The 14524-nt window shown below is 65.2% G+C and overlaps 1 protein-coding gene across 2 annotated transcripts in view; it reads right to left on the bottom strand.

Annotated features, from left to right (window-relative positions):
* Positions 1-14524, bottom strand: part of Abcc1 (ATP binding cassette subfamily C member 1 (ABCC1 blood group)) — an 82605-nt gene that overhangs the window by 9805 nt on the left and 58276 nt on the right. The window contains exons 17-24 of one of the 2 annotated variants that reach the window (XM_026409278.2): positions 14022-14198; positions 12585-12752; positions 10507-10690; positions 8548-8577; positions 7087-7177; positions 5192-5324; positions 3223-3430; positions 2683-2993 (exon numbers count right to left, since the gene is read on the bottom strand). In XM_026409278.2, the coding sequence (XP_026265063.2) occupies positions 2683-2993; positions 3223-3430; positions 5192-5324; positions 7087-7177; positions 8548-8577; positions 10507-10690; positions 12585-12752; positions 14022-14198 (1302 nt within the window). The remainder of the gene's footprint in view (positions 1-2682; positions 2994-3222; positions 3431-5191; positions 5325-7086; positions 7178-8547; positions 8578-10506; positions 10691-12584; positions 12753-14021; positions 14199-14524) is intronic. The other variant, XM_026409279.2, reaches the window with a different exon arrangement.

Below are 14524 nucleotides of genomic sequence, written 5' to 3'. Positions count from 1 at the left end.
CCCAGCCTCCCAGGTGCTGCCTGCCCACCTTCACCTACGCCTGCCTCCACGATGCCCATGGCAAGCCCAGCAGGTGCTCCGTCCGGCTTCCCCAGGAGGACATGAGCACCAGACCTGAGCTACCCCCTCCGGAGGCCCCATGGCGGGGAAGTGGCAGAGTGGGACTCAGGGAGGCAGCCTGGCTGCAGAGTGCCACCGACCCTGGGTCCAGGGGCTCCGGGACGCAGCAGGGTGGCTTAATAAGTTTTGAGGCCAACCGGACCCGAGTTCAAATCCTGGCTCTGCCATTGCTGTAAAGAGAGCCAGGGACTTATTCCTCTGAGTCTCAGTGGCCTCATCTGTAACGTGGGGACAAGGCCTGCTCACAGGGCTGTGGGGAGGGGAACACATGAGTGTCACTCTTCCTCTGCACACACGTGTCTGCACGCACACGTGTCCCCCCCACACACACAGAGGTCGGGAGGCTCAGCACCGGGCGACGCTGGGCTGAACCACAGACGCAGACGAGGACCAGCAGCTCCACAGGCCTCGAGTGAGCAGGTGCCCTCAGAGGGCAACTACTGCCATCAGTAAGTGACAGGATTGAGCCCATCACGTCCCCAGGCAGTGACGGTACTCAACTCCCCTGCACTGACCTGACACGGGACGAAGGTCAACTCGTCACCCAGGCCTCAGTGGCCCCCGGTGCTCTCAGGGGGACCAGCCCTGCCCCCTGCGACTGTGTCCTGGGATGTGGCTGCTGCCCCTGTGCCCAGGCCACTGAGCCTCTTGCTCCCCGTATTCACCACCAGCCCTGCCCGCAGTGGCCCTCAGCGCCCAGCGGAGGGCGCAGTAGCTTCACCTCCCGGGCACCCTGGCCCCAGGTGGGGCCACCGCTGCGGCTCGCTGCCTGGCTCCTGCCCTGGCTCCTGACCTCGAGGCTGTCCACCAGGCAGCTGCTGTCTTTCCTCGGCTCCTGCTCTGCCCTGGGCATTCAGCCAGTGGCAGGCAAAGCAGCCCGGCAGGGCTTGTGGGAGACGGAGTGAGAGCCAGTCACCCTCCGGAAGCTTCCAGAAGCCACTGAGCAGAGGCTGGACTGGCCACTTGAGCTCTCCTGGCCCTGGCTCTGCATCTGCACCAAGGACACCAGAACAGGGACCCGGGGCCCTAGCAGGACAGCTGACGGGGAACTGCTCTGAGTGCTGTGGGGACCTGGCCTCTGACCTCCGGTCCCAGCCAGGAGCACTGGCCACTTTGGGGCAGAGTCCCATGGAGAGCTCTGAACCTAACAGGAGGCTTCCGTGGGGCCTCAGTGGCCGGCGGCTTCTCTCTGGGCGGCAGGCTCAGCGGTCATTTGAGCCCGCAGGCGGGCAGCTCTGGGCCAGCCCGGGCTCCGGCCAGCCCAGCGGTCTCCGAGGGCTGCAGCCCCAGGTCCAGGAGCCCGAGGCGCACAGCCGTCCTGTCGCTGCGCCCGCTGCACCGGCTGCGCCCGCTGCCTGGGAGGAAGCCAGACGCCCGGCCTGGCCGAAGGCCCTGCAGGCCCCACCCTCCCTGGACCCCGGCCCTCTGGGCTGACCGTTTTGTCTTTGGTCCCGGGGACAGAACCAGGGCCACTGACGCACGAGCCCCAGCCGCAGCCCTGTTTTATTGTGAGACGGGCCTCGCGGAGCTTGACGGGCTTCAGTCACTCTCCCGCCTGGGAATGAAGCCGGGTTCGGGAAGCAGCTACAATCTTGGTGAAAGGCCGTCACCAGCTCAAGGGGCCCCGGAGGGCCGGGGACTGCACCTCCCTGACTGCGCTGCTGCCCGTGCTCTGGGTCACTGGTCCCCAGGGTGGCGGGGTCCAAGGTGGGGCTGGTGGACAGGGCCCAGCCTCCTGGGCCCCAGCGGCACAGAGTGGTGAGGGGTGGACACACCCCCTGGTCCCTCACTCTCACCCAGCGGCCACGTGAGGCTCCCCTCAACAGCCAGCCCCTCTGCCACTCTGCTGCAGCCAGTGCCTGGGGACAAGTAAGGACACGGGCTCAGGAACCAGACAGACCTGGCGAATCACATGCTTCCTTCCACCCCCGGGCAAGACGCTCCTTCTCTCTGAGCCTCAACATGCCGGCCTGTCAACTGGGAACGTGACACACTCCTGGGCTCAACAGTCCCACTTGACAGATGAGATTTCTGCTGGGATCTGAAACGGGTCCAGCCCAAATCCTGCCCTTCCTAGCCTCCCTCACAAACAACAGTGGTTCCATGACCAAGTTCTGGAATATTAGACGTATTGAAATGGGTACTGCCGATTCAGGAATCATCTGCTCCCTCGTCCTGTTCCCCTAACATTAATCTCATCGTCTGAAAAATAGTTGTGATGGCTGGAACTCCAGCACCCATCCTGGACCATGAGACCAATTGAAGAATGGCAGCCTTCTGTGAGATGGGGGACAAGGAGATGAGAAAACACAAGTGGAATATTAACAAACTCCTCGAGTGGCCACCCCAGCCCTGCACTTGCTAGAACACGCGTTTCCTTGCTGCAGGCTCAAAATGACCCTTGCACAGGTGTTCAAGATGGACAGAAGCAAAGCCCGGCCCTGCAGACAGAGGCTCAGCGCCCGGCTCTGGGGAGGAGGCGAGGTGAGAGGAGCCCTTAGGTGAGCGAGGCAGAACGCAGCGCACAGTAGGGCTGCCCGGGCCGCCAGGCCCCGCCCTCACCTGCACGAAGAAGTAGAGGAGGCCCAGGGGCGGGATGGTGACCGCGGCGATGGGCGTGGCCAGCAGGATGATGATGCAGGCGCCGATGACGTTGCACAGGGAGCCCAAGAACATCTTGATCACCTGCGGGATCATGGAGTCCACCGTGTCCAGCTCCTTGGAGAAGCGGTTCACCAGGTTCCCGCTGGGGGTGCGCTCGAAGAAGCTCATGGGCGAGCGCAGGACGTGGTGCAGCAGGTCCAGGTGCAGGCGGCGGGACGCGAAGATGCCCCCGATGGACACCGTCATGGAGTAGCCGAGCACCGAGATGCCTGCGGAGCAACCCCGTGAGCTCCCGGTCCTCGGCTGCCCGTCTGCAAAACAGGCCTGAGGGGCCTCTCCCCCTGTCCCTCGGGGTCACCCTGCGAAGGGCTACTGAGGGACAGGGTCTGTCCATCTGGGCTGGGTCCCCTAAGGATGTGGGGGACCCGATTCTGTGACTGGATCCCAAGCGATGGCCGGTTCCACGCTCAGGTGGGCACAGGGGGGCGGGGCACCCACCTTGGGCGATGCCCAGGCCTCCGTAGACACCCAGCCAGAAATCGGTGTGCTCCTGGGTCCCGTTGACCACGGGGTTGTCCGTCCAGAGGCTGAGCCAGTAGTTGGAGGCCAGGGCAGACACGTGGTTGCACAGGAAGAGGAAGATGCTCAGGAAGGACAGGCAGAGCCCGATGGCCTTCATGTAGTCCCAGTACACGGACAGCTTCACCTGGGGGCGGAGGAGAGGCCTCCGAGGTCAGCGACTGCCCGGCAGAGCGGCTGCCTGCCTGTCCTGCCGCCTCTCTAGCACAGAACTAGACATCTCGACCCAACCCAGGGCGGGAGGCGTGGGGCAGGATTCTCCGGGGAAGTGACATTTAAGAATCCACCAGGGGCTAGGATGCAGCTCGGAGGCTGGGTGCTTCATCAGCAGGCGTGAGGCACAGGCCCGAGATCCATCTCCAGCATCACAAAGACCCAACAAAACTATGGAGCATCAACCTGTGCAAAGGCCCTGAGGTACAAGGGAGTGTAGCAGGCTTGGGGGACTGAAAGGAGGAAAGGGTCGCTGAACAGAAGCAGGGGGTCCCAGCCACCCAGGTGGCCTGGGGGCACCTATCAGGACTCTGAGCTAATTCCAGGACCATCAGAAAGTCTTCAGCAAATGGGAAGGTGGGACATGTTGCCTAGCAACCAAGCATCACCTCCCTCCCTCCCTCCCACGACAGGGCTCTGGGCCTGCCACTCCGCTTCCTCTGGGCACCAAGCACGGGGCTGCGGTTTTCCTTGGTAGGTGCTCGCTGGGCTCCATGGGGACACTTGGGGGTTTCCTGTGGGGCCCAGCAGGGGGCGTGGTGTCCACAAGCCCCAGGGCTCCCTCCTGGGGGTGTGCCTGGGTCATCACAAGCGTGTCAGCTGCTTCCGGGTCAGGGCCCTGCAGCTGGCTGAGGAAATGGGCCCCGCGTGGGAGGGCTGCTTCCCTCCCGGCTCCAGCTTCTGCCTCATCCCTCACCACGCGCCCAAGCTGCCTGCCGTCCCTGCAGCTGCCCCGCAGGGCTGGGACACCTTCCCGGGGGCAGTAGGACGTGGTGGCCCAGGCTGCAGAAATGCTCCACTCTCAGGACGGCATGGCTGCCTTGTCTTGGGCTGATCTCTGGCGCCTGGGAGGGTCAGAGCCTGGCACAGCCCGGGGCGAGAGCCACAGGGAGAAGCGGCCAGCGACCAAGGGTCCCGGGGGACTCTGGATACACCCGGGGGCTCCCCTCCTGCCTTCCCCCGGTGGTTTGGTTTGGACGGGGCACTTATTGGGGGGGGGGGCACCAGGCCTGGAGCATCCTAAGCACGTGCTCTTCCCCTAGCTGCACCCGGCCCCTCTCTTAGCATGACCACGTTTATTTTTGAAATAAACTCAGCAGCTCGGGAGGCTGAGGCAGGGGGATTGCGAGTTCAAGGACAGCCTCAGCGATTCAGTGAGGCCCTGTCTCAAAATACAAAAATAAAAAGAGCTGGCGAGGTGCCGCGGTGGTCAAGGGCCCTGGGTTTAGTCTCTGGTACCAAAAGAAAAAGGAAGAAAATAAACTCTGGATCCCTCCCAGGAACGGAAAACTACTGACACCTGTCCCAAACAGATGTCCTTAATAATAATAATAATAAGGATGCAGGAGGACGAGGGCCCAGACCCTGCTGTCCCAGGCCACCCCAGGCTGTCTCATTGACGCTGTCACAAGGACGAAGGGGAGTGGAGACACCTTGTCCTGTCCCTGTCTGTGCCCATTCTTCATCCCTGCATCTGGCACCACATGAGGCCACCTGTGCACACCTGGGCCGAGCCCCCAGTGGCCTGAGCGGGGAGCCCCGCCTGCTCACAGCGGGGCAGCAGGGAGACCACAGGTGCCCCCCAAGCCTGGGCGCAATCCCAGCTCCGCTGCGCCTCGGCCGTGCCCTGGGCGCAGGTCACCGGCCCCCCCCCCCCGCCTGGTCCCAGGCTTACCTGCCCCGTCTGGACCTTGTCCGCCTCCACCAGCTTCCAGGCCTCCTCCTTGGCTCCGGCCTTCTGCGGGTCAGCGGTGCTGGCCTGGGGCCGGCCCCCGTCCCCGCTGTACGAGGAGGAGCTGCTCAGCTGCCTGGGGAAGCAAGGCACGGGCGTCCACCCTGGGCCAGCGCCGGGCCCCCAGGCGGGGACGTTCCGGCAAACGTGTAGATGACCACTGTGCACGTGCAGGCTCCTCGTGCCACTGCCCGGGCTGTGGTCCTCAGGGACAGGGAGTGAGCGCTGGCCTGTGCCCTTGGGAATGGAGTCACCCATCCGTGCCGTGAGCGGGTCACTTCTGGGTGGTCTGCTCCGAGCCACTCTGGCCAGGCCTCCCAAGGGCGCCCTGCCTCTCGGCCCAGGGGCTCTGCACAGCCTGGGGTCTGCGCCAACGGGAAGGCCATCAGCAGACACCGCCCCTGGCCTTGACCGCCACCGTGAGCCCAGCCACCGTGAGCCCAGCCACTGTGTATCCTTGTCCCTTCCCCTGCACCGACTCAGTAGTAACAGAGTGGACCGTGGGACACTTGGTCTTCCCCCAGCTGCTCCGGGTGGACGGGAGGACGGGGCCCGTCCAGAGTTGCCAAGGAGACCCTCCCCCCGTCCCCTGGGTTCCAGAGGCCTCCTGTCCTGGGGGCTGCTTCTCCAGGGCCTCCCGGACCCCCTCCCACAGGCCTGCCGGGCCGGGGGGTCAGGAGCTCAGTGGGAGGGAGGCCGAGGGCAGAGCCTCGAGGCCGACCTCCTCTGTCCCGGCCGACAGGTGCCGACAGGTGCCAGCAGGTGCCCGGGCATGGGCCATCTGTTCAGTTCTGTTTGGGAAAAGCTGAGAAACTCCGGCTACTTGTAAGAAACCAGAGGGGCCGAGCCAACGCAGAGGGGGCGCGGGCAGCAGGACCTCCAGTCCTCCCTCCTCCTGCTTGTCACCTGCAGGAGCCACGTGCCACCTGCGGGCAGGGTCTGGCCGAGTCATCCCTGTGCCCAGCACTGGTCCCGGACAGGAGGCCCGGGGGTGGCCGGTCCCCAGCACCAGCTCCCTGTCCAGCCCAGGGCGGGGTGGAAGCCTCCCCCGCCCAGGAGGCCTGTCCCAAGATCTCTGGCAGAGGCCATCAGGTGGGGTCGGCCCCTGGTCAGCAGCCGGCCTAGGCTCTTGGCCAGCAGCAGAGGAAGGACGGGGAGGGGCCGTGCGGGGCCCATTGGGGACACAGCACCTTCAGGGAGCCGGAACCTCCTGCTTGGTGACCCAGAACCTCCCAGCCACGCTCCTCGGACAGGGGCGCTCCAGACCTCCCGTCCTCAGGCCCGACCAGGAGGTGACAGTGACAGCAGAAGCACCGTCTCCAAGTACCCCCCGGGGCCAGCACCAGGCCAGGCTCCCCGTCCTCTGCCCGTTCCCAGGCCGACCACAGCTCCTCAAGCCTCTTGCAGGAGGCCTGACGTCACCCCTGGGGAACCTCGGCTGGGCACGGGCCAAGTTCAAGGTCAGCTTCTCTCCCACCACGTGACTGGGGGCAGCTCTCACATGGCTCACTCATGCCATGGGGAGACGAGGTCTGTCCCCACCTCTGGGTCAGAGACCCTGCGGGGCCGTGGGGCACCAGGCGACCCGAGCCAAGACCCTTGCCCAGTGCCAAGGAGGGGACCCAACGTCAGACGTGGGGACAGACAGTTCCGCCACGAGGCCCGGGGGAGCCGTGCCGCGGCAGGCGGGGCGGAGGCCTCTGCTTGGGAAAGCAAGGCCCCGGGGCTGAGGGGAAGGCCAAGGGCACAGGCAGAGCAGCTGGCCCTGTCCTGTCTCTCTCCCTGGGCAGGCAGGACAGAGGGTCCCCTGGAGCACACGGGACGGCGACCCCGCTCACCTCTGCACCTGCCTCCCCGCGGCGGCCGGCACCAGCGTCCCGTTCTCCATTGGCTTCGGCTCCTTCCCTGGACCACTGCTGCCCGTCGGGCCTGGCAGGAGGCAGAAAACGGGCACAGCTGGGACTTCGAGAGCAGGAGAAGGTGACAGCAAAAGACAGACCACTGGCGGCTTCGGCCGGGAGACCACAGGTGGCCTGTCCCCTGGGAAGCTGGGGGCTCTGTGAGGCACAAAGCACTGCCCCACCCTGAGCCAGGCCCCGGGGCAGGGACGGTGCCTGGCCACTCCTGGAAGGCCCCTCAGCAGGCCCCTGGGCTGGCACCGTGAGACCCAGCCCGGTACCATTGGGCTCAGCGGGTGGGTGGGGCAGAGCCTCGGGGGAAGGCAGAGTCCTGTGGTCCCCTGAGCGCCCCAATAAATGACCAGTGTGACGGGGTGCCAGCCACCAGGCAGAGCCCTGCAGTGTGGGAGTCCCCCCTTTGGTGGCCAGGCCCAGGAGACCCCAGGGTCAGTGAGGAGGAGGCCCTTCAGTACGTCCACACCAACCAGGCCACCGTGGGGTGCGCCAGGGAGGAGAGACAGACAGACAGACAGAACACAGCGCCGTTCAAGGCCTGGTCTCAGACAGATGGGAGGGGACCCAGGAGAGAGGTTCCAACTGGGGACACAGCCAGCAGCACGCCAGGGTGACCCCAGGAACTTGCTGGGACATGGACAAGTGCAGAATGCAAACCCCAGGCCAAGGGGACAGCCACAGGGGCCACAGGACAGAAGGGCAGAGGGCAGGCGGCCCCTGGCCCGGGGAGCTCTCCACCGCCCGGGACAGCGGGGGTCTGCGTCTGGCTGTGAGTGACTCACAGGGCGGGGGGGGCAGTTACAAATGAACTGCTGCCCCTGGGCCCAGCCGTGTCCAGGGCGCTGAGGTCCAGCACAGTCGGGTAACGGGGACAAAGGGACGTGCTCTCAGTAACTGGCTGTGCACTCTGAGGAGGTGGGAGACCTCTCTGGGCCTCAACTAGCTCATCTGCGAAGCCGGAGGAGAGGCCCACCTGGGAAGCGGGGGCACTGACCAGGCTCACAGGTGGCCCTGGGTGCAGGCGGCACGCCGTGGGCGAGGCTGCTGGGGCGCCTGAGGCCAAGGGCGCTTATGACCGCGTTGGGCAGACGATGCCAGGCACAGCCAGGACAGAGAAGCAAAGGGTTAACCGTTTCCTTGATGCCAGTTTTGTTTTTCTAATTGAAGAAACAACCGCAGAAACCCCCAAAAGCCAAACAGACATGCCATGCAGGAAGAAGCGTGACACCAAGCAGGACTTCCCACACAGCTGGCGAGCCCTAGAGCCGCAGGCTGCTCCCCGCCCCAAGGCCAAGCCCGGGCGGAGCGGAGCGGCCACCTGCCCAGACGGCATGCAGCCCAGGCCGGCCAGCCTGCGAGCAGCGCCCGCCCCGCGGGCACACTGACCTCCCTCCTCCTGGTCCACTACTTTGCCACCTGGAAGTCACAAGACCCAAGAAAGTGTTAGGAACCAGGCCAGAGCTCCGCCACGCCCTCACTGAGATGCCCAAGGGGACAGAGTGACGGTCTCCTGAGAGGACGGGTGTGCGCCTCGGTTCCCCTCCCACACAGCCTGAGTGACGGCTGGCAAAGGTGACAGAGGGTGACACCCAAGGCCAGCCCCTCCCCAGGAAGCCCAGCTGTGCTCAACAGCAGCCTCGTCCTCGGGTCTGCTCTCCTGGGGTCGGTCTCCCCCAGGATGCGGTGAGCTCACCAGGACGCCATCCCCGCCCCCTGCCCCCAGCAGGCCCTGTGCAGTTATAAAGGGTGTGCACTGAACAACCATGTGCTGGGGAGGGGGCACTGTCCCACAGGGTGGCTCTGCAGCACCCGCAGGCTCCCAAGACACACACCTGATGGACAGGTGGACGAGGCGGTGGCCAGCGACAAGCAGAGCTGACCTCCTAATGCCACGGGGCACTGCAGCGCCACTCGGGGCCCTCCCTACGTCCACAGTGCAGGCTCTAAACCGGCCCAGGGGACTGGGGCAAATCGGCTCGCGTCCCCTGGGAACCTGAGACTGGACCCGAGGTAGAGTGTGCCCCAGGGAATCAGTGTCCCCCCTTCACCCTCTTATTCGGCATGTAACCAGGCAGCCACCCTGCCCCAGCATGTTCTCAGCCCTGGGGACGCAGAGGTGCACAACAGCCGCCCTGAGACCCGAGTTCCCAGGGGAGAGCCAGCCCATGGAGAGCGGGTCACCAAGGAAGCCGGGACAGAGCGGGGACAGCACAGGGACAGCTTGGCAGGAAGATGCCGTGCGCGCCTCCCAGACACCCGAGCCCAGGAAGCCGTCGGTCCAGGGACGTCCCCCAGGGCCCTCAGAGCCGAGCCTGGACCGCGGGGCGGCCGCCCTCAGAGCAGGCACCTCCGGGCTCCTGTTGGTGCCAACGTCTCTTTGCTCAAGAAGGTTCTGGAACTCAGCCCAGACCCGGGCCAGCAAGGCCGGCCTCCCTGACGCCTCGGTTTTGACCAAAAACGGAGCTGACCGGCGACCCGCCCAGCCTGGACGGCCAGCCCAGCTCCCAAGGTCCTTCACCACCAGAAGAGGGCAGCTGCCAGGCCTGGCCGTCCCCAGGAGGGGCTCCCGCGGCTGGGCATCAGGAGGAGCCGGCGGGGTGGGGGAGGGGCAGGGGCAGGGGCAGGGGCAGGGGCAGGGAGGGCGGCCTCTCCCCGAGCGTCCCCAGGTCTGCAGCGCAAGTCCCCGAGTCCCGGACCTCACGATCACAGAGGACTGGGACCAGAGCCACCCGGCTGCTCTCCCCAGTGGGAAGGTGGCCGCGTGGACGGGGCCCCTCTTCACGCAGAGCAAGCACCGGGTCCCCCAGAAACAGGGCAGCACCGCCGCCCATCTCGGCCACCACGCCGAGCGTCCATCCAAAAGAGACCCGCGACCCAACCAGGAAACGTGTCCCCGAGGAGGAGCTTGGGAGGTGGCCAAAGCTAACGGGACGGGGCCTTCGGGGACACCCTGTTAAGGATGGCTCTGTGTGCCACGCGGCCAGAGAAAAGGAACGGACCCACAGAGGAGCAGGGAGGACCTTCTCTACCCGCTGACACGCTGCTGTGCCAGGAGATCCTGACACTCCGTGGCTCCCCACTGCCTTTAGGCCCAATCCCAAACTCCTGGGGTGCAGACCCTGCAGGACGACCCCCCGCTGCCCTCCCCGGCCGACTCCCCTGCACACCTGGTCTGGCCGCCCCCGGCCTCCTGCTCGATTCTTAAATGGAGCTCGCGCTGGCCCTGCGGCCCACCCCCCACCACATCTGCCACTCTGGCCCAGGCGGGGCACTTTCCTGCACGCTCCTGTCCGACGCCCACCGCCCCCCCCCCCCGTGGCCACCAGGACACCCCCCGGGCCTCACTGTCGTCCTCCGGGGCCTGGTCCTGCTCGGCGCTGGAGTAGGTGCGCAGGAACTCAGCGAAGGCCCCGTCACGGGCCAGCAGCTCCTGATAGGAGCCCATCTCGGAGATCTTGCCCCCGCTCATGACGATGACGACGTCCACCTGCGGCAGGTAGCTGATGTTGTGTGTGACCAGGATCCGCGTCTGCGGGCAAAGCGGAGACCCGGCCCGTCAGCACACGCGGGACAGCCTGACCTGGGCGTCACCAGGCCCTGGGTGGCAGAGCTGGGTGGGGAGCCAGAGCCAGGTGACACGGGAGCAGAGCTCGCCGCGGGCCAGACGCTGGGCTTCCTGGGGGACAAAACCAGCCCAGACACTGCCTCAGGCGCCAGGAGCCACACACAGGAGACGGGGAGCTGCACCGCGATGGGGACGCAGCAGGGAGGGCAGGCCCTGCAGGAGGCGGAGGCAGGCTCGGCGGCAGGGCTCCATTCTAAACGGTGTTTGGTACCAGGGATGGAGCCTAGAGGTCCTCACCGCTGAGCCACACGCCAGCCCTGTTTTGTATTTTATTTAGAGACCGAGTCTCGCCGACTTGCTCAGCGCCTCACTAAGTTGATGAGGCTGACCTCCGACTTGCAATCCTCCTGCCTCAGCCTCCTGAGCAGCTGGGTGAAGGCCAGAGGGAGTGTCAGGGGCAGCAGGCATGTGGACGAGGAAAGGCGCTGCGGCGGCAGGACAGCTGCACGCGGCCGTCTGACTTTTGAAGACCTGACTCCCCTACTGCTCCCCAGAAGCCACTGCAAAACCAGCAGGTGGGAGGCCAGGCTCAACCCCAGATCGCAGTAAGGAAGAGGGGAAAGAAGATTAGGAGACAGGATGGGAAGTGTGTGTGTGTGTGTGTGTGCATGTGTGTGTGTATGCATGCATGTGTGCGTACGTGTGTGTGCACATGCACATGTGTGTACGTGTGTGTGCATGTACGTGCATGTGGGTGTGCGTGTGTGTACGTGTGTGTGTGTGCGTATGTGCGTGTGTGCATGTGTGTGCGTGTGTGTACGTGCATGTGTGTGCGTGTATATGTGTGTACGTGTGTGTGCGTGTACGTGCGTGCGTGTGCGTGTATGTGTACGTGTGTGTACGTGCATGTGTATGCACATGTGTGTGCGTGTGTGTGTGCGTGGGTGCATGCACACATATATCTCTGCACACTCTGCTTTGGTCACCATGTGCACGGGTTCCTTTGAAAACTTTTTAACGTGTTTTCTTTTTTTAACATTTAAGAGTTGGCACAGAATTTTGGCGGCAGCCCAGGGGGTGCTCCTGACAGGTTCGGCAGCACGGCACCCACTGTCCTGTGCACGTGTGTCGCTGTAACCCTACTGAAAAGTCCACGCGCCCAGCAGAATGACCCAGGAGGACCACACAGGTCTCGGGGCGGTGGCGTCATGTGACTGCCCTGCTGTCCCTGTCCTGTCAGTAGCTCTCCGTGGAAGCGTGTGCCCCTCCCCCACTGCCCTTGAACCTCGGGGCCGGGCTGGTCAGTGGAGAGCGTGGCCTGGCTGCACGAGGCCCTGGGCTCGAGCCTCCGCATCTTGTAACGATAAATAAAGGCTGGAAAAATAATTTTTTTTAAAGGAAAACCCAGCACGTTGAGGCTGCTGTGCGGTCCTCAGGTGCGGTGGCCATTCTCCTGCTGCCCCCAGACAGGGAGGGCAGTGTGGCCTGTCAGTCCTGGGGGGTCGTGGGGGCCGCCCAGGAGCACACTCAGCCCTCGAGAGAGAAGGGTGTGGTGCCCCGCAGGCTCCCAGGGCCTGAGGAAGTGCCCAGGGCCAAGCAGAGAGGCAGCCGCCAGATACAGGGACAGCAGGACAGGCCCCACCCAGGACAGGCCCACCACAGGGCAGGCCCACCACAGGACAGGCCCACCACAGGACAGGCCCACGGCAGGACAGGCCCCACCACAGGACAGGCCCACCACAGGACAGGCCCAACACAGGACAGGCCCACGGCAGGACAGGCCCCACCTCAGGACAGGCCCCACCGCAGGTCAGCCCCGCCCGGAGCCCCCCGCAGGCCGCCCTCCCTCGAGCAGCACCTTGCCCCTCAGCATCCCCTTGGGGCCGACCACGTTGTCGAAGATGTGCCTCCCGACGTGCGCGTCCACGGCGGAGAGCGGGTCGTCGAAGAGGTAGACGTCGGAGTCTCCGTACACGGCCCGGGCCAGGCTCACGCGCTGCTTCTGGCCACCCGACAGGTTCACGCCCTGGGGGACAACGCAGAGGGTGGGTCCCGGAGAAGCCCCAAGACTCAGGGGGCCACCCGCTGGGTGCTGTCAGGCCACGGGGCTGTTTCAGCGTGAGACAGGGCAGGAGCGCCCTGGGTCCCACCAGCAGCCCCCCAAAGACCAAGGATGTGACTGTGGGCGCCAGGGTGGCCCCACCTGGAAGGTGGGCGACAGGGTCGCTGGGCAGGCGCCTGCCGTAGTGAGCGCTCAAGGCAGGCCCTGGATCTTCCAGTCTGGTGGGCGGCACCAGGGGACACAGCAGTGGCGTCACAGTGCGGTGCCCACCGTGGCCAACGGTCCTTGTGGACTTAGATCTGATCGATGGGTCACTGGGGGAGCCACACGGCCAGGGCGGGCTCCATCCTGGGTGCTGAGTCCAGGCCTGGGCTCTACCCGCTGGGAGGACCAGCAGCAGCCTGTGTCCCCACCACAGCTGGCCCAAGGCCATGAGGAGACTGGCCAGGCCATCGTGTGGACACCCGCTGGGTAACCGCCCAGCCCCGTCCTGGGAGACGGCCACTGCTCTCCTGTACTGAGGGGGGTCCTGGCTCAGAGTACTGTCCAGGGCAGATGCTGGGCCCAAGCTGAGCCGGGCACTGTCTCCCTCCACAATGTCCCTAGAGAGGGGCGGTCAGGAGTCGCTCAGGGCCAGATGTGGACACTCTTCAAGAAGGACGGACTGAGAGGCAGAAAAGGAAAGGGAAAGGAGCCGGGCCCTCCCCAGGGCCCCCAGGAGGCCCAGGCCTTGGACCCAAGGTCCCTGATGATAAAGGCAGCGGGTGAGACCAGGGCACAGAGCCCCCTCTCCAGGCTCCCTGGCTGTGTGGCCGTGGCAAGTCACTTAGCCTCTCTGTGCCTCTTTCCTCAACCACTAAATGGGGAAGAGAGCAAACCCCACTCCTGAGCTTGCTGTGAGGATAAAATGGGCAAGAAATGTCCAGCCTAGGGCCTGGCGCGTGGGCAGTGCCCAGCGTCAGCTACAGCACTGCTCCCATTGCCGCCCTGACAGGGTCTGTGGCCATGAGGAGCGAACATCCCACATCTCATCCTGGCAAGGAGCTTGGTGGACACGTGACCGTGACAGTGCCCAGGTGCCCTGGAGCACGGCCTCCCGGGGAGCCCTGCCTGGACGGCCATGGCCTGACTCAGGGCAGCGAGGGTTCAATGTGTGAGCCACTAGGACCCCGCGGCTCCTCCTCGGGCAGCCGCAGTCGACGGACCCGGGGGCCAGTGCTGAACTGGACTGACCTTCTCGCCGATCTCCGTGCGGTCCCCGCTGGGCAGGATCTCCAGGTCGGGGAGGAGCGCGCAGGCCTCCACCACCGCGTTGTAGTAGCGCTCCCGCAGCGGGCGCCCGAACAGGATGTTCTCACGGAGGGAGTCGTTCTGAATCCAGGCCTGCTGCGGGACGTAGGCCACCGAGCCCTGCGTGGCGAGGGAGGGGCGAGACAGGGACGGAGGTGACAGACAGCACTGCAGCCGGCCCAGCCCCTGCCAGCTCACCCCCACCAGACGCTTCACCAAGAGGGAAACTGGGGACTGAACCTGGGGACGCTGAGCCACTGAGCCACGTCCCCAGCCCTTTTTGTTTTTTAATTTTGAGACCGGGTCTCGCTCAGTTGCCTAGAGCCTGGCTAAGTTGCTGAGGCTGGCCTTCAAATTGCAATCCTCCTGCCTCGGCCTCCCAAGTCGTGGGGATTACAAGCGTGCACCACGGTGCCCCGCTAAAAGGATTCTGGAGTCAAGGAGTT

The sequence above is a fragment of the Urocitellus parryii genome, chromosome 9, assembly GCF_045843805.1.
Source record: "Urocitellus parryii isolate mUroPar1 chromosome 9, mUroPar1.hap1, whole genome shotgun sequence".
Taxonomy (NCBI): Eukaryota; Metazoa; Chordata; class Mammalia; order Rodentia; family Sciuridae; genus Urocitellus; species Urocitellus parryii.
This window is presented reverse-complemented; position numbering and strand designations above follow the sequence as displayed.